Source organism: Mercenaria mercenaria, unplaced genomic scaffold (assembly GCF_021730395.1).
Source record: "Mercenaria mercenaria strain notata unplaced genomic scaffold, MADL_Memer_1 contig_1938, whole genome shotgun sequence".
Classification (NCBI taxonomy): domain Eukaryota; kingdom Metazoa; phylum Mollusca; class Bivalvia; order Venerida; family Veneridae; genus Mercenaria; species Mercenaria mercenaria.
The window spans coordinates 12,335-37,277 of record NW_026459958.1 but is presented as its reverse complement, the minus strand read 5'-3'; the positions used below and the strand labels follow the sequence as shown (position 1 = coordinate 37,277).

Below are 24,943 nucleotides of genomic sequence, written 5' to 3'. Positions count from 1 at the left end.
TAAGGGACAGACTATTGATTTAAACCAAGCAGAATTGTGTTCTGTCGGCACCTCACTACACCTGCAAAGTTCCTACCGATATATCGGAAAAAGGGGGAGTCATATAATTATTTTACATATATTTAATATTAAAGAAATTACCACATCAAGAATCTCCGTTCTATATGTATAAAATATGCACTGTTTTTGTAGACCCTGGAAATGCATAAATAAAATATGTGTCCATAACAACCTGAAACTTCTGACTTCCATCGACTAATGTCAGCTGAATAGTCTTGTTTTTTTTCGATATTTCCAGCACTTTAGTTGTGTTTTATGCAAGAATAGCAATAACACACGTTTGTTTCGTGAAACAACATCTGCAGAATACCTCGGTCTATGTTGGTACATTAGCCCTACGGGATCGTACACCAACCAATCCCTTGGGACTCTGCAGATGTTGTTACACACAAAACAAAACGTGCGTTAACCCTACATTCCTACAATCTTAAACGTTAAACGTTCGATGTAACCGTTATTATTTGTTTTACATTGTGTTTACGTATGCACTGCTATCCTTACCTTTTCCTGTTGAGCGTAACATCACATACATTTGTAAACATCCAACGATTACGATTATGAAGAGGTTAAGTCCGCAAGCAATAAGTAGTTTGCAGACAATATCACACGGAATGTCACACGGACTGCCACCTATTAATATAAAAAGAAAGTATTTCAAAACAGATCACGCATGGTACTAATGAGTGCCTTGTTTAAATATCAAGAAATACTAGTGCAAGGGTTAAGCCTATTGTACTGCATATTAAATCACAATAAATAAAGGTACGCCTAATAAACCGGAGGTAATGGCGTTACGTAATCCAGATAACGCCGAATAAAGACAGGACTCGGTATTAGGAATTGAAAATTATTTTATGAATTAAAGGCAACCTGTGGGAACATTTATCTAAACGGCAAGCTTACAGTCTTTCTAAAGATAAAATATGATATTTAAGGTGGTTCATTAGATTTTGATTTAGTAATGGCTTCAATGGTCGAACGATTGATAATTGATCATTTTAACTTACTTCTGTTCACTGACTACCTTATACAAGTTCAAATTTCATTGTAAGTATTTCTAAAATTTCATTAAAAATGGAAGTTTGATAAATTAATATACCCTGCCTTTACCTGTCTTTCTCGTTTGCTTAACCAGGATAGATAGGAAATAAATGAATTCCGAAACCACACAGTTTTTAAAACTTGTCTTTTAGTTCAAATTGTTAAAATATCCCAATATCTTTTAAATGCAAAAGTGAAATTAGAAATTTTATTAAAATCAAAAGCAAATAGTCCACACTTTGAATAAATTTAAGTTAAGGGCATTCTAACACGAACCGTTTTATTTTGCTGTTAAACAAAGAAGGCTGAAAACTGTGTGTTATTAAACATTCTAAGACGATTTGATTCATTTTCCTATTAAACAAAGAAGGCAGAAAACAGTGAATTATGATACAACAAATCACTGTTCTGACAACACAAATATTACGTCATGGAGTCAAGCGGCATAGCGGCGCACTGGAAAAGAAACCGATTAAAAACGGGCAAATATTTAATGAATGTCGTCAAGGATGTACTTAAAAATCCTTGGTAACGTGTTAGAATCGAAATAATATATCTCTTTTAGTGATTTGCTCTTGAATAAATCATTGTTTGTCGTTCAGATGCGTATTATTATATCACTCGGCCTGCGCCCTGGTGATATAATTCTTTCGCATCTGAACTCCAAACAATGATTTATTCAACGACAAATCACTGGATAAGATATATTATTTCTTAAACAATTCATTTTTTTGACGTTACAATTGTTACGTCATAGCGTCAAACGGCACAGCGGCGCGCTAGAAAGGAAATCAACAAAGTCAAATAAGTCAAAAAGTTTATTGGCTTAAACATATACATGTCCATCGCCAAGTCACATATTTGGCGGTTTAATACTAACATAAATACAAACACACATATAGAAAAGTATGACAAACATACACTGATAAAGCAAACAAGTTTACAAAATATAACTATCAAAGATCTCAATTTGCGGAATCTCTCTTAACCATTGCAAGATAGATAAATCTGGCTAATTTAACCAGAATACTTTTCTTGGAAGATTTCATTATATTCCTAAACTTACTCAAATTTGGCCAATTATAATAGTATCTAGGTAAATACAAAGTTCTCAGTTCAGAGTAATATGGACATACCAATAAAAAATGGTACTCTGATTCAACAACTTGCATACTGCATTTTGAACAAAGTCTAAGGTTTCTATCTATATTTCTAAATCGACCTTCTTCAATAGCTAATCTGTGTGCAGAACATCTAAATCTTGACAATGCATTTCTGTGTTTAATACTTATAACGTAGTTCAAATATTTTTCAGTGTCAAACTCTGTTTTAAATTCTCTATAAGTTTCAAGTTTTCTAGAAATTCTTAAGTCAGCAGACCATTGTTGCACATATTGAACTTTTATTCGTTGTATAAGTTAAACGTTATTTATTTGTGAATTGCTTACTGAATTACTATCCCATAGAAACTGGAATCCAAGTTCACAAAGTAATCTCTTAACATTTAATGACCAAGAATTAACAATGTTTCCACGATCATCTGTTAACTACAACATTTTATACAAAAGAGTACCAGGGGTTTTCATTATTCTAGCCCAAAATTTTATAATTCTTATTTTACGAATGATAGATAAAGGCATTTTTCCAAATTCCCCATAAACAGCAATATTTGTAGTCTGTTGTCGTACACCCAAAATTTGTTTTAAAAATTTAAGATAGGCACGCTCTATATCTGGACTACTATGGAAACCCCAGATTTCACATCCATATGTTAATATTGGCAATATCATTGCATCAAATAGCTTAATTTTTTCTGTAACATCAAGACTAACTATATCAAATAGTGAATTAAGTAAATATAATGCTTTAGTTGCTTGGTGAGCTAATGCCTTCTGAGCTTGATAAAAACTTCCTTTTAATGACAACGTAACACCTAGATAAGTAAACTTCTGTACCAACTTCAACGCTTGGTTGTTGTAATATAGCTCAACATTCTCAAGTCTGTTTCCCTGCTTGAATACCATGACAACAGTTTTGTCAACATTTACTGTTAAACCCAACTCTCTGCAATAATGGTATAATTTGTTTAAGAGTAATTGTAACCCTTCTTTAGAATATGAAAAAAGTACAGTATCAGCAGCAAACAATAACAGAAATATCTGCAATTCATCAAGTGTGAAAACATCAATTGTATCGTTGTGCAATTGTTCATACATATCATTAACGAATAGTACAAAAAGTAGAGGGAGAGAGGTTCCCCTTGTTTAACATCCATATAACAATCAAAATAATCCGTAAGCGATCCACTTACTCTTACATATAATTTTACACTATTATACATGCTTTGTAGCATTTTTACAACCTTAGATGAAACTCCATATTCTATTATTTTAAACCATATACCATTTCTATAGACTAAGTCGAACGCCTTTTTAAAATCAACAAATGCTGAGTACACTTTTCTTTTGTGATGTTAAATTATCTTATTGATAATAGAATTTAAAACAAATAAGCAATCAACTGTAGAGTTTCCCTTTCTAAATCAGAGATAATATCATTATCATCAGCCCACTTACGTATTCGTGTATCGAGTAATATTGAAAATATCTTAGAAAAGATGCTAGTAAGAGTTATCCCTCTATAGTTATTTACATCGTTCAAGCTTCCCTTTTTCGGAATAGGTACAATAATGCCTCTAGACCATGTCGGAGGATATACTCCAGATGAGAAAATGAAATTAAAAAGTTTACACAATATAGGTGAAAAAGCATGCTTACATTCAATAAACATTTCAGGGATCAAATTATCTTCTCCCCCACTTTTACCTCATTTTAATGATGATATTGCCTTAACAACTTCATCAACAGTAAAATCAACGTCTAACTGTTCAACATTGTTAACATTAAAATCATTACATGATAATTTTTCTTCTACATAATTACTCGTATAAACATTGTGATTTGCATATAGTGATTAAAAATAATCGTTAAATTCTTTAGTTTTATGTTTTTTCCTATTTTTTTTTTAATTTTGGACCAAAACTTTTGAGGCTGGTCTGTAGCAAAACTATGTAATCTTTTCCTCTGCTCGAGATTAAACTTAGCCCGTGATCTCCGTTTCGCTATTCTAAACAACCTTCGTTTAGTAATCAACAATTCACCGTTATTGGCCGATTGGTCTTTCCTATACAATTTGTTTGCACGCTTCAATTCACGGCGAGCAGTCTCACAGTTATTATCATACCAAGGACTTTTAAACTTCCTACTCTTACTATTGGATACATTTCTTTTATTATTTGACCTACCAAAAATTTCGAAAGCTTTGCTATGTAATATATTCGATATATTTTCTATACCCTGATCTAAACTAGTGCCTTCTGTAATTATATCATCAACAATTGACTCGATATTGAGTAATTCACAGTTCAATGCATCAGTATACAAATGAGAAGTATCATTATTCCATAACAATGTCTTTGTTGGAACAAAACCACTATTTTCTTTATTCTGATCACATTTTAAAAATAATCCAATACTTATAGGTGTGTGAGGTGAGAACGAATGCATATCGTGAATAACAACATTACTAACAATGTGAAATAAGTCATATGATAACAATACATAATCGATTACACTGTTACCGTTACCAGACATGAAAGTGTATTGCCCAATACCGGCATCCTGTCCCATTCTACCATTTACAATTTTGAGATCAGTGCTTATACACATGTCAAGTAATTTAATGCCAGATGAGTTTACGACAGTGTCCATACTATTCCTCACTGGTAAATCAGACGTTCTAATATTCATTTCATCTTTTTCTATAACAGAATATATAATTATTAACAGATTCGATAATATCAGATTTATTGCCACACCTCGCATTCAAATCGCCAATTACTGAAACTTTACCATATTGTGAATAGTTTCTTATATCAAACTCAAGTATCATGCATATTAAAGTACACAGAATTTTGAGAAGGAATATATACAAAACATATGAAAATGTCATGTTCAGTATTGAAAAATGTTTTACATAATTTTATACATATAAATCCATTTTTGTCAGTTTCAACAATGGTAACACCGGATTTAACTGTTTCCTTGTAAAATAAACAAACTCCTCCATGCCCCCTTTTACATCTATCCGTCATCGATTCTGGCCGCGGTATAGTAACAGTCTCATACCCATCAAGTTTAAAGTCATCTTTTTGCGTTGCCACGATTCACTGATAAAAACAATATCATATGCATGTACAAAGTTAAAAAAATCTTCATCACTAAAACATTTATTAAGACCTTCAATATTCCAGGAAACGATTTTTAGTTCATACTTTTCTGGCTGACCCTATACAGTTGGGGTGTAATGTAATACCTATGTTTATAATTTTCCATTTTGGTATTTCTTTCGGATAATTAAGATTTTAACTGTACATTTCAAAAATCACACGATACTTGTCAACTTTGCAGTAGCTTCTGGGTGTAAAACATTCGTTAATATCCAAGTTTAATTACCAGGTGGACAGGAAGTGAAATAATGTGTCTGCTGTGTTTTCCTGTATAACACTTTATAAATTCAATATACTCTGTGATCATAGAGAGGTGCCCAGGTGCGGGCTAAGGGATATGTCGTCCCGCTCTCATGAGCTGAAACTTAATAAGCATTGTTAAGGGCTAGGCTGAAGTACATTTATAACTAAGAACTTATATTTATAGAGTTGTTAACAGAATTGTTTTAAAAGCCTAGCTGAACTTTGATTATATCTATTATATCTGTGAAATTAGACTGAACATTCATAAGTAACTGTGCATTGCTGTCGTAGAAAATAAATGTTAGAACTGTCGTAATGTGTTGTGTTTCAAGACAAGCTTCAGGTACATCGTGCTATGTTACAGGGGGCGTGGGATATTCAGGTTATATATTTTATTGTTAATGTAGAGCTTGTCTCTCACAAGTGTAGCTCGTTTGCCTTCCTTGCGGGCCTTCATCATTTCTGGTATTAAGGCACGACGACGTTCCTGAATTTCTGGCGGGAATTGGTCTGAGAAGTGAAAAGGTGTTCCTTTAAGATTTACACTTTTCAGTGCTAATTTGATCAGCTGCTTTGATTTCTCGTCTAACTTTGCTACCATTGGACGAGGTTTATCTGGGTCAAAACGACCCACACGATGAGCTCTAATTACTTTGATTTTATCTTTGGCTTTTTTTATATTTAAGACAGTCTCACAGAATTTGTGCACTTTATTTACACAGTCCACATTGCTCCCCGCGTTAAAGGGTGGAAGCGGTATTTGATTTTCAGACAGTGTCTCGGTTGAAATTCCCATTTCTGTATGATGCTGAGATGCTAGGTTAACATCGGACTCGACGGACTGGGACGGATGTTCGGACTGTGACTGTGACTGTACAACATCACCAGCTTTGACAGCGGAAGAAAACAAATGATTTGCATGAACGCTTTTTGTCTCCGTCGTTTAGAAAGACCAAAAAACATCAAATTGTCTCTCATGGAGCGACATTTTAAGTCAATGATTGCTTCAGAAAATGATTCGTTTGCTTTGTTTAACCTCGTGTTTTCATCAGTGAGACGTTTGAGCACACCCTGTATATGATCAACATTTTCTTTGTTAGCACTGGTGCACGAGGAAAGCGTCACAAAGGAATATCTGGCTTTTTTCAATGTCACAACAGAAAACAGGCAATATTTAAGGATGTCGTCAAGGATATGCTTTAAAATCCTTGGTTACGTGTTAGAAATAACACGAAATAATACATCTCATTTAGTGATATTATTTTGATTAAAATTATTTTTTTGTCGTTCAGATGCGTATTATTATATCACTTAGGATGCGCCCCCGTGATAGAATTTCTTCGCATCTGAACTCCACAAAATTTTATTCAGCGACAAATCGTAAAATATTAAGATATATTATTTCTTAAATAATTTCAAAACTTTATAAAGAATAATAATACATACGATTCTACTTAGAAATCCAACTCTGAGAAATGGGTCTTTTTGTTCCTTAAATAAAGCTCTAACAGAATATACTAAAATGAAACATGTCAAACAATATTGCCCAAATGTGACTAACCACCTTTGAAACGTTTGACACATTGAACAATACCAAATTATGCCGTAGAATTAACGTGTAATATGCGGATCTCTTTAATTATGGATACATCTAAAACAAGAAACGCGGCAATGCCACGAAACCAGGTTTTCAACACTTTTCATAAGAATAAACAAGAGTGCCAGAATGTCACAATATATGCCCGTCACAGCAAATTTCTTTACTCTAGCACCTGTATTTGCAGATGTAATTTTAATTTTGTGGTTGTTTAGTAATCATTGTAATTCTTTTGTTTTTCTAAGGCCACAAAGAAACTCCTTACCAGGTAGAGATACCTTAAAATACACCTAAAATTAAAAAGTAACAACCATGTTGTACCACAGAAAAGTGGTCTTGGTTTTTCCCTACGGTCAATTATAAAAAAGTAACAATATAAGTTATTTATAGTAACAACTAAGGGAAGTTAATCTTAAAAAAAAAAAAAAAAAAAAAAAAAAAGTAAGTCCACACAGAAATCCTTACCAGGTAGAGATTGGTCAAAATACACCTCAAAATTGGATGTAACATGCATGTTGTACTACAGAAAAGTGGTCTTGATTTTTCCCTACGTCTAGTAATGAAAAAGTTACAATATAAGCTATTTATAGTAACAACAAAGGGAAGTAATTCTAAAGAAGGGAACTGCGCAAGACACTTCGTCTCATGATGGTGTATAATTGTGCAAAGTTACATCAAAATCCCTCTATGCATGAAGAAGATATGCTCCGGACAAAGTTTTCATTCTTGTATCCTTTGACCTCTAAGTGTGACCTTGACCTTAGACCTAGGGACCTGGTTCTTGCGCATGACACTCTGTCTCATGATGGTGAACAATTGTGCCAACTTTCATCAAAATCCCTCCATGCATGTAGAAGATATGCTAACCCTAACCCTAACCTAACCCTATTTTTAGTAACAATGACCTTGATCTTGATCCCAGAAACCCCAAAATCAATCCCAAGCTACAACTTTATATAAGTTTTCTATACACCAAGTTTCATTATGATAGCTCATTCCTAAGTTAAGTTATTGACCGGAAACCCTTTTTCTATTTTAAGTAACAGTGACCTTGACCTTGACCCCAGAAACCCCAAAATCAATCCCAGACTTTGTCTTGATATAAGCTACATACATACCAAGTTTTATTTAAATATCTTTTCCGGAACAAAAGTTATTGACCGGAAACTCTTTTTCTATTTTAAGTAACAGTGACCTTGACCTTGACCCCAGAAACCCCAAAATCAATCCCAGCCTTTGTCTTGATATAAGCTACATACATACCAAGTTTTATTCAAATATCTTTACCGAAACAAAAGTTATTGACCGGAAACACCAGTTAGACGCCGCCGCCGCCGCCACCGCCGCCGCCCGCCCGCCCGACCGACATCTACCCCAATCTAATAACTCAGGTTTTCGTTGAAAACCTGGTTAAAAAGCAGCCGCCCGGACTTGTACATTTTTGTTTTCACCATATTACAGAACATGCGTTTATTTACGCTTGTTAGAAGTTTCATTAAAATCTGCATCACATAAAATTTTCCATTCGCAAAAACGTTATCAAAATTGTAATATTCACATAGACTCCCGTAATTAAAACTTGTGTGATGTCCAATTTTTTAAAATCGGTCTAGCTAAATATCAAGCATACGATTTATCTTTTTATTTGCCGAGTTTTTATAAGTGTATTTTGAAATTTTGAAAATAAGGGTTTAATCAAATTTTACAACGTAGATTTTTTTTAATCCGAACGTGCAAAACTAACCTAATGTCAAATTTGCTCGTAAGATACTTTGTAACCTCACTTCAAGTGAGTTTTTAGATTGTATACTCAATAGATCACTGCATAATTCAGATGCGTTTTTAAGAGTATATGACATTGTATGTTCAATGATAAGATTCCTTTAGAGGAAAGTGATCAATTGAAAACATGTACAATATATCCGATATTTAAATCCAATATTGCTCAGAACAGGTAGGAAACACATTTTACAGACGCTGTTACGTTTAGAAAAACAAGTCTCTGTATAGCTTATACGTTAAGTATCCGTGGTCTATATAGTAAAGAATGTCCAACTTGTTTCCACTTTTATTTCTGTTTCAGTTCTGCTCGCTATACATGTAACAAAACATTTCATCTACGTTTCAAATACTGGCAAAATATAAAAAACTTAAAATGAAAGTAGAACATGCATAACAAAACACATATTTCATCTATCATTTTTGTGACCTCACTACTTGATACATTTAAAAAAGAGTACATGCGTTATTTACGTAAACACATAAAAATAAAACATATAATAGCATAGTAATATATGAGCAAATCCATGAAGATTGAATTGATAAGAGACAGTAATAAATAAAACAATGCCAATACACTGAAATACATATGTAAACACAATATTAAAACTAAGGAGCAAACATTAAAGATAGAAATTATAATTGTATATAAAAATCGCACTCTCATCCTCCACGGCCGACTGTTTAAAGCTGCTGACTCAAAATCATTTGCACTTAAGGGCTAAGGCCTGCAAGTTTTCTTGGGATCCAGTTTAGAAAATCTTTCCAGCTTGATGGTTCTCTGCGCATAAAATAATACGCGGAGGGGAACCGGGGGTCTTCCTCAATTGAAAGACTGGAAATAAAACGGGTCTGAGTTTACCTGCGTCAGGTCAACATACAAAATAGTATCATATGCAAGTGTATCGGAAAGGTGGATAATATCTTACAGACTGGTGTTTATATTTTTTTCATTTTTGTTTAGTTGCTCCTGTTTCTTCATTACTTTTGCATTACAATCGAGCGTGATTTAAAAAGGAAAAAAATATATGTAGACGTCCAGTTAATAATATCCAAGTATTTTTCGCGTTATTTTGCAATTAATCAAATACGGTTTTCTGCGAACATTGAAATTAGACTGTAAGTTACGAAAGACCCGTGGTGACATTTCAACTTCATTATTTCACGCTTTCTGCTACGTAATTTCACAATTTCCACTTTATGAATTCACGATTTTTGAATCCTTCCTTCCATCACACTTTACCACAAATACAACAGTCTGTTATAGGTAAAACCTGGCAATGTGAATTTGATGTGGTAATAGTTTAGGCATTGGCTAATTAAGGAAGTGTACACTTCTGAGGTGAAGTTAATATGTGTGAGCTACCAATAACATAAAAAACATGAACCATTTGTTTTGTGAAAATGTCATTTTATTTTAAATGACGGAAAAAACAACTATATCTTTTTATATAGCGGTAGCATCAAAAGTAAAAGTTTAATACTGTTACAAAACCGATAAACCAATAAGAGCTCCACACATCACGATTTTACGATTTCTACTTCCTGATTTCACGAGTTCCATTTCACGAATTCACGAATTCACGCAAAAACTTCACGAATTCACGATTTCACTAATTCACAATTTCACGATTTCACCATAACACTTCACGATTTCTTGATTTCACGATTTCCACTTCACGAATTCACGATTTCACGAATTCACGATAAAACTTCACGATTTCATGAATTCGCGATTTCAAGATTTCATGAATTCATAATTTCACCATTAAACTTTACGATTTCTTGATTTCACGAATTCACGATTTCATGAATTCACGATTTCATGAATTCACGATTTCACAATTAAACTTCACGATTTCTTGATTTCACGAATTCACCATTAAACTTTACGATTTCACGATTTCACAAATTCACGATTAAACTTCACGATTTCATGATTTTGCGATTTCCACTTTACGAATTCACGATTTCACCATTAAACTTATGAAATCTTTTCATCTGCATTTTTATTAAAAATATCATTTTTTCAATCTAACTTTACTTTAACTTGTAGTAAGTGCTACCCCTCTTGATACGCGACTGCATTGACGTTCCGTATTATTGTATTATTACGCGTATTTGACTCAAAGTAAGTTTACACGCAGCATACTGAAAACTCACCAGATTCTTTGTACAATACTGAACAACTCCTACATATTATCTGAAGAGGTTGAAACCTCTTAAAAGGCATCCGAATGCTTCACAGTCACTTCCTAAACATGGCGTCGCAAATTTATTATTTTCTATGGGACATTTAGACGTTATTGCACCCTGATGTCGATCAAAAACTGCTGTGACAGCTTTATGCTAAAGATACAAGACGTTGTAATTACCAGTAGGCGGTATGCATATGGTGTCTGATTTTACAGAATGTTGCAATAGCGCTTATTAACAACGACTAATCAATGTCACCTCTATATGCGCGTCAGATTAAGTGCATTTAGCATGCAGCTAGTATTCTGAGGAAAACAAAAACAATACCCTTTACGTTGTTGACGGTGTGTGTCGTAATGTGCCCCACTTTAATTTGATGTAGAATTTTTAAATATTTTATTGTAGTTTTTTGTGTGTATTCATCGAGGCGGTGTTCAATAACAGTAATCAAGTCTTGAATTGTTGTCAGTTATTTCCTTGTTATTTCAAATGTTTTCGATTTAATGAGACAAACCTCGTATTAACGACTTAGTTCACCCTACCAAGGGCGTAAAGTTAAATATGCATTTCTTTTAAAGTAATCTACACCAAACTTTTTGGAATGACCTCAGTGTAGTATCAAGTCAGTGTTTTATCATAAAAATATAATAATTACTCGTATACTGTACCACTGTTGTAGAAATAATCGAATTTTAACATTTACTACTTTTAGTTGAGAAGTGATGGCTCCTACAAAATGGCTGTGGTGTATACTTTATTTCGAAATATTATAAGGTTATATTAGTAAGTCTATAATCATCACGAAAGCGTTATTTGGACGCGAGTTGTGGTACACATATACCCAAAATGATATCAATAAATTGGAAATTGTACATCAATTCTGTGTGAAGAGCATTAATTTTTTGAAAACATGTATAAGCGCAAAATACTGTCTGACGTCTTTAGACATTAACGGTGGAAAAACCATGTCTGTCTGGCTATAGATAACTTATGGAAAACTTTGACAATTGTTATTATTAATATATAACGTACCGAGTGTTTATAGATCCTCCTTCAATGTACTTATATTAATAGAGAGGCAAATACTTGGTTTTGTTTCGAACACGTATACGCTTCTTAAGAAATACGGACTTACAACCGAACTGGACAAATATATTACACATGGATGCAACACCCCTAACACATCCTAGCACCGGTATTGAACTGACTCCATGATCCTTAGGACCACAAAATATAAATCCATAGTTATCGTATAGTATTTAGAACGTCACGCTATTATAGTGAACAAAGAATTTTGTGTGATGATATTGACTTTTCGCCCAAGTAAGTCAAAAACTGAGATATAGTAATCGCTATTAATATACCAGCTGTTGTTCCGTGTACATATTAATACTATTTCTGTGTTGTGTTGCTCTTCAAACTGGTGGAATTTCCATTGCGAAATTCGGGTATCTGTAACACTTCGTTTTAATTTTTCTTTTTAATTGCTTGAAAATAATAATGGCGCTTATAACAGTTGTTTTTAAGTCTAATATAATTCTGGAGAGGTACCCGGGGCCTTTCAAGCTGAAAAGTAGATTATGGAATCTAATAGTGCTAGTGCAATGTCGTTTCCACTATTTTGGGAATGGGGCCGGGGTCTTTACGATTGGACAAATGTGTGTCGAAAAAAAATCAATTTGGGGATCGTTTATTATATTCTCAATATGTTACATGCCATTGACATTATATTTAAGTTAAAGGTCAATGGCATGTAAGATCTTCTCATAGCTTTCTTATGAATGCAGCTGATGTCCAAGCTGATATATCAACATGGATGGATGGTAAATTGTTCTGCGCCCATCGTCCGGCATTTATACTTAAATATCTTCTCCTCTGCTCTGGAATTACTGGTCAAATGATACCAAAATTTGTCTATGGAAATATAATTTAGCGTATTTAGGTGATTCCGCTTCACCTTTTGTTATAGCTTTCCAAGAACAACTTGATGGATCTGTAACAACTTCAGTCTATTGCATCCTTTTGTGAAAATCTCTTAAGTTTGTTTAAATTGTCCGTTCAGGTCAAAAGAGGGAGGAAAATGGAAAAACATGTAAACAACGCCTTCTTGCGGAACATTTAATAAATGCTTCACAAACTTAGTATGTGCTTTTCCTTATATCGACTCCTTTCACGAATTAAAACTGTTGTTTTGTTTAGTGCATTTAGGAGTCGGCATTGCTAAAAATAAGTAAGCCTTTTTATGAACTGATCTATTGAGCTTCGCCAAATTTGACCAGAAAGTTCAAGAGCAAATAGATATATTCCTGAATAAAACTGAAACCGAACAAGGGTAGAAAGATAAACGTGACGGATAGATCACCCCGACTCCAACTGAAGCTGCGCATGATAAACAGTACAAAAAAGGAAAAGAAACATAAATAACTATACAAATATTAAATTCTTCTTGAAAGTAGACTGAATTTTGATTACGTTTTATGGATTTTGAATACTGAAGTACGGATATACTGATATGATTGAAATAAACTTTAAAATCATGTATAGACATGTAAAACTGAAACAAAGCTGCATTAAGTAAAACATGTATTTACAATGCTTACACTTAGCTATGAAATTAGTTCTATAATACGTGAACATATTATACTGATCTATGTTCCATATTGTAGCTTAAATGTTTATTTAAAATGTATAATGGCGTACTCTAATACTAAGCGTTTCTACAATATTGTGTATGTACGCCTGCTCAAGACACCGTCTTTTCCTTTTATTAGTTATAATGTCAAAAGAAAATTTAATTATTTGCCCATTGTCGTATACTATGCAAATTTGCATATATTTTTCTTTTTTATTTCATTTCGTAAGATTGATCTACATTTGTATTTGCGCTTAGGGTCGTAACTGCGATCTCATCCAGAATCATACAAATGTACTTTTATTTTGCATACTCATTTAAAAAAACATAATTACGTTTATGACACTTATAATGAGTATGCATAACGGTTCTTTAGAATAACTTACAAATGTATTTTATTGCATTTAGAAATATGTAGGGGGAAATTTGAATCATAGTTATCAATATTATGATATCATTGATTTCTTAAAACTTTTAAGTATTAATTCTGACATTTTTTCTTTACTTTTGTTAACCAGGAAATCATCTGAAACATTCATTACACATTCAATGTTCCATTTTCATTTTGAATTACTGTATCTATCAGTTTAAGTAATAGAAAGAGTAGGGGTTCAGGAGAATAACCTCATTATTCGAGTGGCCACCTACTCTTTCTGTTCTGTATCATGGTCCTCCAATATGATCAACGCATTCGGCTACTAGTTTTGATTGACAAGTTAACATTCCATTTTATGCGTTGGTACTATCACGTGACAAGCGTACTCTAACTGAAATAGAGAACGGTTTCAGAAAGTTCAATATTTCCTTACAGTATTCTGTATGTAGGCGGGATCTAAGACATGTTATCTAACTTAGTTAGAGTATGGCTTATAGTCACGCCTCTTTCTCAGTGGAAGAATATTACAGATAGAAGTTAACAGTTATAATGACACTGCAGGCAAACCATGATACAAATATACTAATATCAGTTTCTTAATTATGTTGTTTTTTATGTGATTGTTTAAATATTGTTGTCAATAGGACCAGAAAATCTAACAACACTAAATCCAAGTAAGAGGAGACATATTACAACCATCACATGGCACTTAGAGACATTTTTTTTGGTAGTGAAATTTCTTTTTAAGATGTATAAAAATACAACCCAGCATAATAATAGCTGACTTGATTTATCTGTTTCTGTTCATTAGATGTAGTGAAATGTGAAACTGCCCTCACGTCCCTAGCACTTGCTTAAAACGTGTTCTGTTATAAAAAAATCAATAGATTAGTTAAAATCTGAATCATAAATCATGATGAAATATCTGAAAAATATAAATTGCACACAATTTAAGACAGCAGTGTCACAAGAATCACATTCTGTGCGTCTTCATTAAGATGTGACTTACGATATTTTCACTTTAATGGTACCGATTATAGCATATTTGCTCTCTTTTTGGTTAGCTCTTATAAATAATGTGTTGCTTTATAACATATTACTTATAAAATGGAAAGCAACTGACGAAAGAAGATCATAGGCTCCAAAAATCACTTTATTTAGTATGAATAACATTTGATTACACTTTGAGTCTGAAACAATTTATATCATGCTCTCAAGTCTCTTGCTATAGTTTGGACTTTGCCAAAGACAGGTCATGCCTTCGTCATAGCCTTTGGTACCTAATTTAATGGATATTCAAACTTTATTTGTTATGTTTGATGCATAGTTTCTCTTAGTGTTTCAGCATATCCAGGAATTTTCCAAGAAAGTACAAATTAGTCCTTTTCTGTACAATTTGAAATATCAAAAAATATTTTGTACATTCTGTCATTCTTGTAAATGTTTCAAAATGACTACAATAGTCATCTTTATTTCATATCTATCAAGTTTAACATATTTCTTATATCTTGATTCGGTGTCACTAAAAGTTTTAGTCAACAGGTTTTGTCAACTTGCTAAAAGTTTTGAATCTATAGTTCTTACTTGTAATGCTTGCATCTTTTCTTTTGTTTGTTAGTTTTGATTTAGCACCGCTTTGCAATAGAAATTCAGTCATGTGATGTTGAGCAGTTAACCTAACCAGTACGTGTCCCTGAATTCTGTACCGGAACTACTCAGTTCTCTACAGTTCAGTGATCAGTTTTCCGTTACGGTATAGAACAGGTGGAAGTCGACTGACTTCAGACACGATGTCTTTAACATATCGTCATGGAGAACAAAGGCATCATCCAGATATCTGACTCAAGACCCTATGATTCTCCTAGTGAACTTACTGAGTTGGTTTTGCATATGTCTTAATAACGCTTCTATTTCTAAAATTCAAAAAATACTTTAAATTTTATAAAACTTGATTTTTACTCACAGGAAAATGCACATATCAGCTGTATGATCATATGAATGCACAGATTAATAATATTGTATATTGTATCGAAATTCCATCTAAAATTATAGTTACAGTGATGGTGCAATAAATATTGTAGGCAATTTCTGAAATAACAGACGAAAAATATCTCAAAACTTACCCCTAACAGTTTAAATAAATCAGTATGTGACAACTATGGCTTCAATTTCTTCTTAAATATCTTTTTAAAAAACAATGGTAGTGGTAACTTATTTTAAAGTATGCTACGGAAACAAAATCTCACTGTCTGACAAGTAAAGAAGCGTATTGTATTCTTATAGTACAGAAGAACTAATATTATTATGTTTCTGGAATATTTTCTAAATAATTGACGCAATAAAACAAGGTTATTGAAATGGTAACGTAACATGTGTAATGTATGTAACATTATTATTCCTCCTTCAATTAAGTATTAACGCTATGTCTGCAAGCATTATAGATCACATAAAATCATTATTTCGTTGATAACAATTAGATATCATTTTATTCAGTTTAAGTGGTCTAAATAATACTAAAATATATGGGACCAAATACTAACAATATGCCTGTACCTCTCACATTTATCAAAATCTGGACTAGACTATCACCTTAAGTTTGCAAAAAAAAATGTTTTTGCCCTAATTTTGTTTCAAATAGGTTCAGATGATAAATCGTTTAACAATGACCAATATTAAACCACATTAAACCACAATGTATTGAATCTCAATTCTAACTAAGAAACATAAAAACGTTGAGCAGCTGGAAATGTAACATAAGTCTTTTGCTTGAGACTGATGCAGTATGTTTATTGATCAATGAATCATATAAATAGGTTTCGATGTCCAACAATAATACGCGTTTTCTAAAAATATAATAAATGTTTATCAGAAAATTAAAAGTTGCGCAAAGAACAGAAAACAAGGTTCGGTACGTTTTACAAATGTTATTATTTTAACCGTTTGACGTACGTTTATAGAATGTCTGTCCAATCAAACATGTTGTGCCAGATTTCGGATTTACACCACTCTGGAGTTTATTTCGTGTGAATAGTTCTCTTTGTTGAGACGCAATACGGTTTTACTTTTATAACAGTTATATTCTGAGTTGACATAAAAACTTGATTTCATATTTTTTGACAATAAACGCATGTTCTTTATACTTCATATGATATATTTCATTGATCGATATAGACTACTTAGCTTGGATCAGGTCTGCATCAGTCACAGGCAAAGGGTTATATTATGCCTATGTTTCTGATACAGGAATTAAGGATCAGTAAAACCAAATACAATCGCTAATGCAAAATTATGTTTCGTGTGCAAAAATAATATATGTTCTTCAACGTCATCCTTAATTAGCCGATAAAATAGTATGAAAAAACTATTAGACAAGTAACATAGAGGTTATTTTGGGACCGAACTGTTCATCAAGTACAAAATACGGTCTGTAGAGTCGCTTTGAGCTGACCAAGTGACATCGTGTTTATTAATGTAGGGATAACACATGTTTTTTCGTGTTATAACGTCTGCAGAATCCTGAGGGATTCTGAAGATGTTATAATACGAAATGAAATGGAGAAAAGTGGAAATTTCACAGATCGCCCAACACGACAAAAACGAAAATGTTGCAGGCTCGGTTTGATTGAGCCTGTTCATGGACGGTAGTGGAAATGCATGCTACCGTCCACGCCCTCTAGCCCCGGATTGAGCAGACAGAAAATTATGATAAAATTGCATACATTAATCGAACAGGTCATCAAGAAAAAGAACTTTAAAATATATTTTGTCTATAACGTTTGAATGTTCAAGTATTTTAACTCTAAGACTTAAGAACCGCACATTCGACAACTTCGTTTAACCACATTAAAATTTTGTACTTTTTTACTATATTTTTGTGAAGAGGGTTCCATCACAAGATGTGAAATATTGGCGAGAGTAAGATGTTGGTAATGAAAAAAAGAGTATTTTGCTTGAAATGTACAGAGTTTAAGCTTACTGGAACCACTCTCGAGTCCGCTTCTTGGAATAACCAGTACTAGTGTCATAGAGAAGTCCTGACCCCACTGGGGCTCGAACCCACGACCCCTGGATTGAGCTGAGCCAACAACTTACATACTACATAATTTAACATAAATCAATGAGGAACTCGTGCGGACGCATTGGTTGATAGGGCCAATATGCTGTCCTACAGAGGTGCAGGCCCCAGGTTCGATTCCTGGCAACTCCCATTGCGGTGTGACCTTGGGTAAGGCACTTTATCACGATTGCCTCAGTATGCCCAGCTGTAAATGGGTACTCGCAAATTGCTGGGGGTAAGGTATAATTGGTTTTAACTGTTCTTAAAAAAGGGTCGTTCAAAAGCTCTACAGAGCTTATGTTCATTGTTTCACAAAGCGACGTTAGATAAAATTTACCTTTAACCGAATCCCATTTTGATAAATGTACGTTTTTTTTTTAAAATTAATTTCAAAATTGTGACACAATCGGCATTTAAACCTATAGAATTTAAAGGGTCAGCAGCGATGAAAAGTTTATGTATAAAATTTATTATGCTTCCAATAAATGGTCTTTCGAGTGTTTATAACACAAGTGGGGACATTGCCCATACAGTATATCATATAAAAAATATCTCAATATCTCCTCTGTTCCATATGATATGGATCCCGTTTTAAATTTTTGGATTACATTCCAACTGAACATCTAATTACGGATCACTTTTTTTTAGAATTTCAGTAGTTGAAAACAGCAAATAAATGACAATTACAGCTGCTTTGTAGACCTAGATCTATATTGTAAAATTATGTCACTCTGGCCAGGCTTTAGCTGAAGAAGTCTTAGAGCATCCGCACACTAGGTGTTATTATTTTAAACTGGTTGTATGTAATCTACTAGATCCATATTATATGTGGAAACAGATAAATAAGATAAACAAGTGACTGTCAATCAGAAAGATCTAGAATCTACAACATTTTATTTCAAAAGTGCAGATCTACTTACTTTCGATTTCGCAAGCTCAGCAATTTTGTCTCTTCAGGCGGCGAACGATAAAATTAAAACCTACGAATCACGCTTTTCTCCAAAGGTGTAATTACACCGATAACAGATATTTGGCTATGGGTATGTCAAGCAAGTTATTAGAGTCTTATATTAACAAGAAGTTTTACTGAAGAATAATAGGACAGTTTTGAAATAAGCAACTCATTATTTGCACACCGCGGCCATGTTTTTCGTAGATTTTTAGACAAAAAAGGTCATTTTCAGAGCAGATAAATCTTATTATTTTGAGTAGCTATTCACAAACAACAGTCCCATGCACAATATTTAACACCTCTAGCAAGTTTTAAGACAATCTGATTCGCGAAAAAGATAAGTTACTGTGTTCTACAAGTTTTTTCTGAATCACCATAAAAGCCGGTAAAATACGTCAAATTGGGCATATTCAAATCAATATATTTAAATTTCAGGAATATAAAATCAAAATCAAATTATGTAAGTTACAAAAGCTAATATGCAAAATTTTGCAAATATTGGACAAAAATAAGCATTTGGGCAGGTTTTGAAAAACATATATAAACCGTGGACCTGGTCACGACCGTGTGATAATCACGCTACACCGGCATTCCTGGTGTGAATGTATCAAATAATAAATCGATGGGTTTCTATTATTCTCAAAATAGAAAAGCTTTAAAAAATGTACATGAGATATAAGCAATGCAGATCAGTGTGCCAACATTTCGTTCTGCACTCAATATACAGGTGGTCATTCACATTTAAGCAACATTTTATGACATTTTTCAGTTTTCGTATTTTATAAAGAGAAATAAAGACCCATTATATAGATTCATATTAGAAATGTATATTTTTATACTTTATATGAAATTTTATAATAACCTCCCTTTAATGTAAAAGTATTTCTCTAGATTTCCATTAAGTTCTAATTTACATTTGCACTTGATAGATATTTTAACTATTTGAAACAAAAGGCAAGTTTAAAACAACATGTAGTGTCGTAAATCATCTTTTTTTCAATCTATCTTGGTAACATAGGCAAAGGAAGTTAATAATAATGTTAAAAACTTTCATTTTTAATGAGTTTCGGCAAAATAGTTTCTTGTCAATGCAAATCTTTGATACAATATTCCATATATTTATATTATTCCTTAGGAAAAATATGTTTATTAAATTTAAATTTATGCTACAAAAACGTTGTCTTGATGGGCAAATTTTAAAATTACATTTAATCAAAATGTTACATGTATTGAGAACCCAGGGAACACAAACTGTAAATGATCATTTGGTAAGGATTAAACACACCCATTAACAGACCCAAATCTTGAACTATATATAACAAGTAGCTTAAAAACGAAATTATTAAATTCTAATTCCTCTGTATTATTTGCATCTAAGTACTTGAGGCCAGGTGATTCAGTTTAAAGCCTAAATCTTATTCAGACAAACATTTTGATATTGTTTTTTTTATCTAATATGATCTTGCTTTATATTTGACCAACATTTGTATTGACAAAAGTCTGTTAAACGAGGTATTTTCTATCATTGTACATAAATAAGAATAATATGGGTCACACCCCCATTTTCAAAATACTTTTAAGAGCCGAGGCACTTAGATCTAGAGTTGCCCTTGTCCGCCCGTCTGTCCATACGCCCGTGCGTCCTAATTCATGTCGTGCATATCTTAAACACTGTTTTGTCAAGACTCATCAAACCTCACAGTATTGTAATTCAGCACGGGAAGCTGTGCACGTTGTGTTTTAATTGGGATCTCACAAAGTCAAGCCAGAGTTAGAGTCATAAAATATTACATAGCATGTGATGTTGCGCACCTAGTGTTTTGTTTGGAATTTCACTCAAAGAAACCAGAGATATTGTCCTTGACTTAGTGAAAAATACTATAAAGTGCTTAAAAATATGTGTTGCGTATACTTTAAAAAGTATTTCATCTGTAGAAATTTTATCTAGCATGTGATATTTTGCTCCAAAATTTCTTTTATTTTCCTTGCAAGATCAGAGCAATGGCCCTCGATTTAGTCAAAAAATAAGACTGTGTACCATGTACTTCAAAATGTACTTGACCTAGAGTAATAAAACATTAGTGGATTGTGACATGTATATATCACGTGAAGTTGTGAAGTTGTGTATTTGGTGTTTTCTTTGCGATTTCACTTAGCTAGGTCAACATTTGGTCATTCTTATCTTGAAATATTTCAAATAATTTACTTAACGTCATGCAACCGTGTACAATTACATGATTTGGGGACCCCTGCAATCTGACTAAAGTACTTGATCTTCTATTGTGCTATTTAATTGACCTGTCAAAACATGTTCCCGGCGTTCATGTTAATCTTATATAGGCTCGAACAGAATATAATAAAAGCCGGTCCCATTTTTTGACAGGTCAAAAAAAAAAATTGGACAATAAACGAAGATCTGAGGATGACCCATTCACATTCATCTTTCAGTATATTTAGATTTCCGAAATTGCTATTTTTATTTTCGCAAATCTATTTTTATTTGAACCAATCAGACGACTCGTTTCAACAAGCATTAGGCTGAACAATCAAATAGCGTCGAATGTCAAAGGGTAAAAAAATGTGCAGTCTGTCTGGGGCTCGAACCCGGCACCCCTCGCTTACAGGGCGAGTGCCCTACCGACTGAGCTAACCGGCTATCTGACACCTTACGTGACCAAGTATGATTTCTCTCAAAACACGAGGGCGTAGTCGAGATGTGGTCGTCATAAGAATTGTAAATATGAAAAACCCAGGCTAAATGTAGATTTTCTAAACTTCTACTTTCACATACAAAATGTTGTAAGCAAGGCTCTGATTGGCTAGCGGAAGGGTAGTCAGAACGAGGTTATCAATAGCACGTCTTCAGATCCTAAGCACTGCGTAATTGGAGATGTACTTTACTCAGATTGGAGACACCTGTGTCGTCTGGACAGACGTGTAGTTAAAAACAAACTCTAACTTTATGTTTACCTGGTAGAAAATGTGGCCTCTAGATTGGTAACGTTTTTCTTTGCTTCGATTTTACTTTTTGACATTTTTACACCTGTTGACCCGGTACCAAATATGTTTTGAAAGGCAAACATTTTTTAAGTTTAGACAAAATTTGTGAGCTGTAGAATATAAACAGCAAACTTTTGGACCTTTATCAACCTTAACTTCAGATCAGCTAAAAAAAGAATATCTCTGTTGTAACTTGTTCATCTTATTTATAAGTTGAACGGTCAATAATTACATATTATTTATTTATAGAAATAATTCGTTTTTAAAAAGGTCAACATTTATTACTATTTGGTACACTTTCAGCTTGAAAAAAAAACATGAACGGTCATAGTCATACGGTGTGTAACTAATTAAGTATTATACATTCCTTGAACGGTTTTCCGTTCAATAGATGAACAGTTTTGACTACTGGCCGGCACCCATATTACAGGACATTTGATATTAATTTTGAATGTTTTTGTTTTATTGGCCAGGTAAACATGTGTTAAATATAAATCAGTCATAAAGCACATATTAAAGACAGGCCGTTTATATAAAGGGACATGTAAAATTTACTTTTTGAATTAAGTATATTGAAGATATAAATTCAAAGCAAAGGTACCAAGAAGCCTAACATAGCTACATGTCTAATTCTTAAGTCTGGTTTAACATATTTGTTAAAGTGGTCTGGTAAACACCATGAATGGGAAGTTCTATGATTTTTCAATGAAAAAGTATGTTGTGTAGTTAAGCGACACTTGTATTACAAAAATATAAAATATTGTTTTAATTCAAATGCCTAGACACAATTATGTATTACTATTTTCCCATACGTGTGCGACAGAGGGAATAAGCCGAATGTGTATTATATCATGGTAATGCCATATGAATTTTACATGAATTTATGTATGTTGATATGAATACATTTTTCCGTTTAAAAATGATATTATTTTGCTTGAGACAGGAACGTTTAATGTGTAACCTAATTAAAGTTGACCTACCTTTGTCCTTGACTTTATAACGTCTGCCAGTAGATTTAACTGCAGAGGGCCTATTTGGAGCATCCTCGTGCTTAACGATAACAAAAATATAATACTCTTCCCCATCATCGAAAACATCAAATACCACAGTGTTGTTGAAATGTGATGCTGTGCAACTTGGCGTTTCTGTACAATCAAACACTGCCGTGCTTTCATTCTTTTTTGATGTAAATTGCTCTGGCTCTTGAGTCGTGTTATACTGCAAATTGTAAGAAAATGGTCAGGTTATCTTAATACATTTGTGATGATTTATATATTAAAGTCTTATTCCGTTTAAACCAAGTTAGAAGCATTAAAAATTAAAATCATCAAATGCCTATACATTTATGCCTATTTATTTAGTAACCCTAAATGCTTTTTAATTGTGGTGGCGACTATAAAGGGTCAAGCAGAAGAATTCAAACGAACTTAAGAACGATCATACAGACCGTATTTGTTAAAAATACAATAAGCACTTTGTGCATTTTTATGCTCCTATATCTTGCTCCCCCCCCCCCCCCCCCCGCCCCCGTCCTAAAAGGAATCATATAAACAAAATTGTGAGAAGTTCATTCAAGGCTTCTAGTGACCAAATTTGGTAAAGATACATCGAGCAGTTAATTATAAGATTATTGCTTGAAGGTTTTCTATTTTAATATAAACCCAGGAAACCAATGAAAGGGGTTCAACTTGAAGCTTTAAATAAAACAATTTGTATAAGGTCTATGCAATTATGCTTATGACAAAGAGTGTGATGATTGTTAAAGCACTTCATGAGAAGAGATATTCCACAGGCGTTTCTGTGTTAGCCCTGGTGGCATTTTAAAGAGGTCAAGCGGTATAAAGTTGAGACTTTCAGACAGATTTTATTGTCTTAGGATGGTTGAGATCCATCAAGTCATTCATGAGATAAAGAAGTTTAAAGAAATAAGCTTATATAAAATAAGGATATCCCACCTCAGATGTACCGTATCAGACAAATTGAAGTATAATCCGTTTGCGAAAACGTTTGATCTTTGATTGAACATTATACAATTTGAGATATTATTTAATAAAAGGCTCTTTAAATTCTTTTCAATTAACAATATTGAATGATTACCTTAGATATGTACCATTCAAATGTTACATTTTCAATTCCATTCGGATAGACACATCCAGTTGTTACTGTTATTCGATCTTCAGCAGTTGTATCCATTGTTAAAGTCTCATTGTTAAGATATACTAAAATTATAAAACAAACTAGTCTTTTAGTATCGAGTAAAGGTGTACTACTGTAACAGAGTATATCGTTTGGTGATTTCAAATTTGATTGTTGTTTTCTGTGCGTAACATGCACCAAATTATACTACCTGCATTCGTCGTATAACATAATATCAATTCAAACACCAAAAACAATTTGAACATATTCGTTCCTTCTAAGCAAAAAGCTATATCATTTTACTGAAATTTAAAATTTTAAGGTCCTTTGAGCATGTAATAGGTTTTAGTTATGTATTACAGGATCATACATTGTACCAATGTGTGACTCGTTTATTCGTTGACATTTTCTTATTTTTGATGCAACAAGATAGGAAGTGGTACTTTTAACTAAAGTTCTTCGGGTACGCTATTTAAATATGCAGTACTTGAATTGTTATTACGCTTACATGCTTTTAATTTTCTGAAATTATTTTTTTCATGGACAGAGGTTTTAAAGTTATCACATATTTCTACGTCAATGAAAA

At 33.0% G+C, this 24,943-nt stretch overlaps 1 protein-coding gene across 1 annotated transcript in view; it reads right to left on the bottom strand.

Annotated features, from left to right (window-relative positions):
- Nucleotides 1–561: 561 nt before the first annotated feature.
- The window catches only part of LOC128552010 (uncharacterized), a gene marked incomplete at its 3' end in the record, with an annotated part of 32,653 nt that continues 8,271 nt past the window's right edge, over nt 562–24,943 (bottom strand). Inside the window, exons 3-5 of the mRNA XM_053532995.1 lie at nt 24,319–24,440; nt 23,202–23,439; nt 562–690 (exon numbers count right to left, since the gene is read on the bottom strand). Of these exons, the coding sequence (XP_053388970.1) occupies nt 562–690; nt 23,202–23,439; nt 24,319–24,440 (489 nt within the window). The remainder of the gene's footprint in view (nt 691–23,201; nt 23,440–24,318; nt 24,441–24,943) is intronic.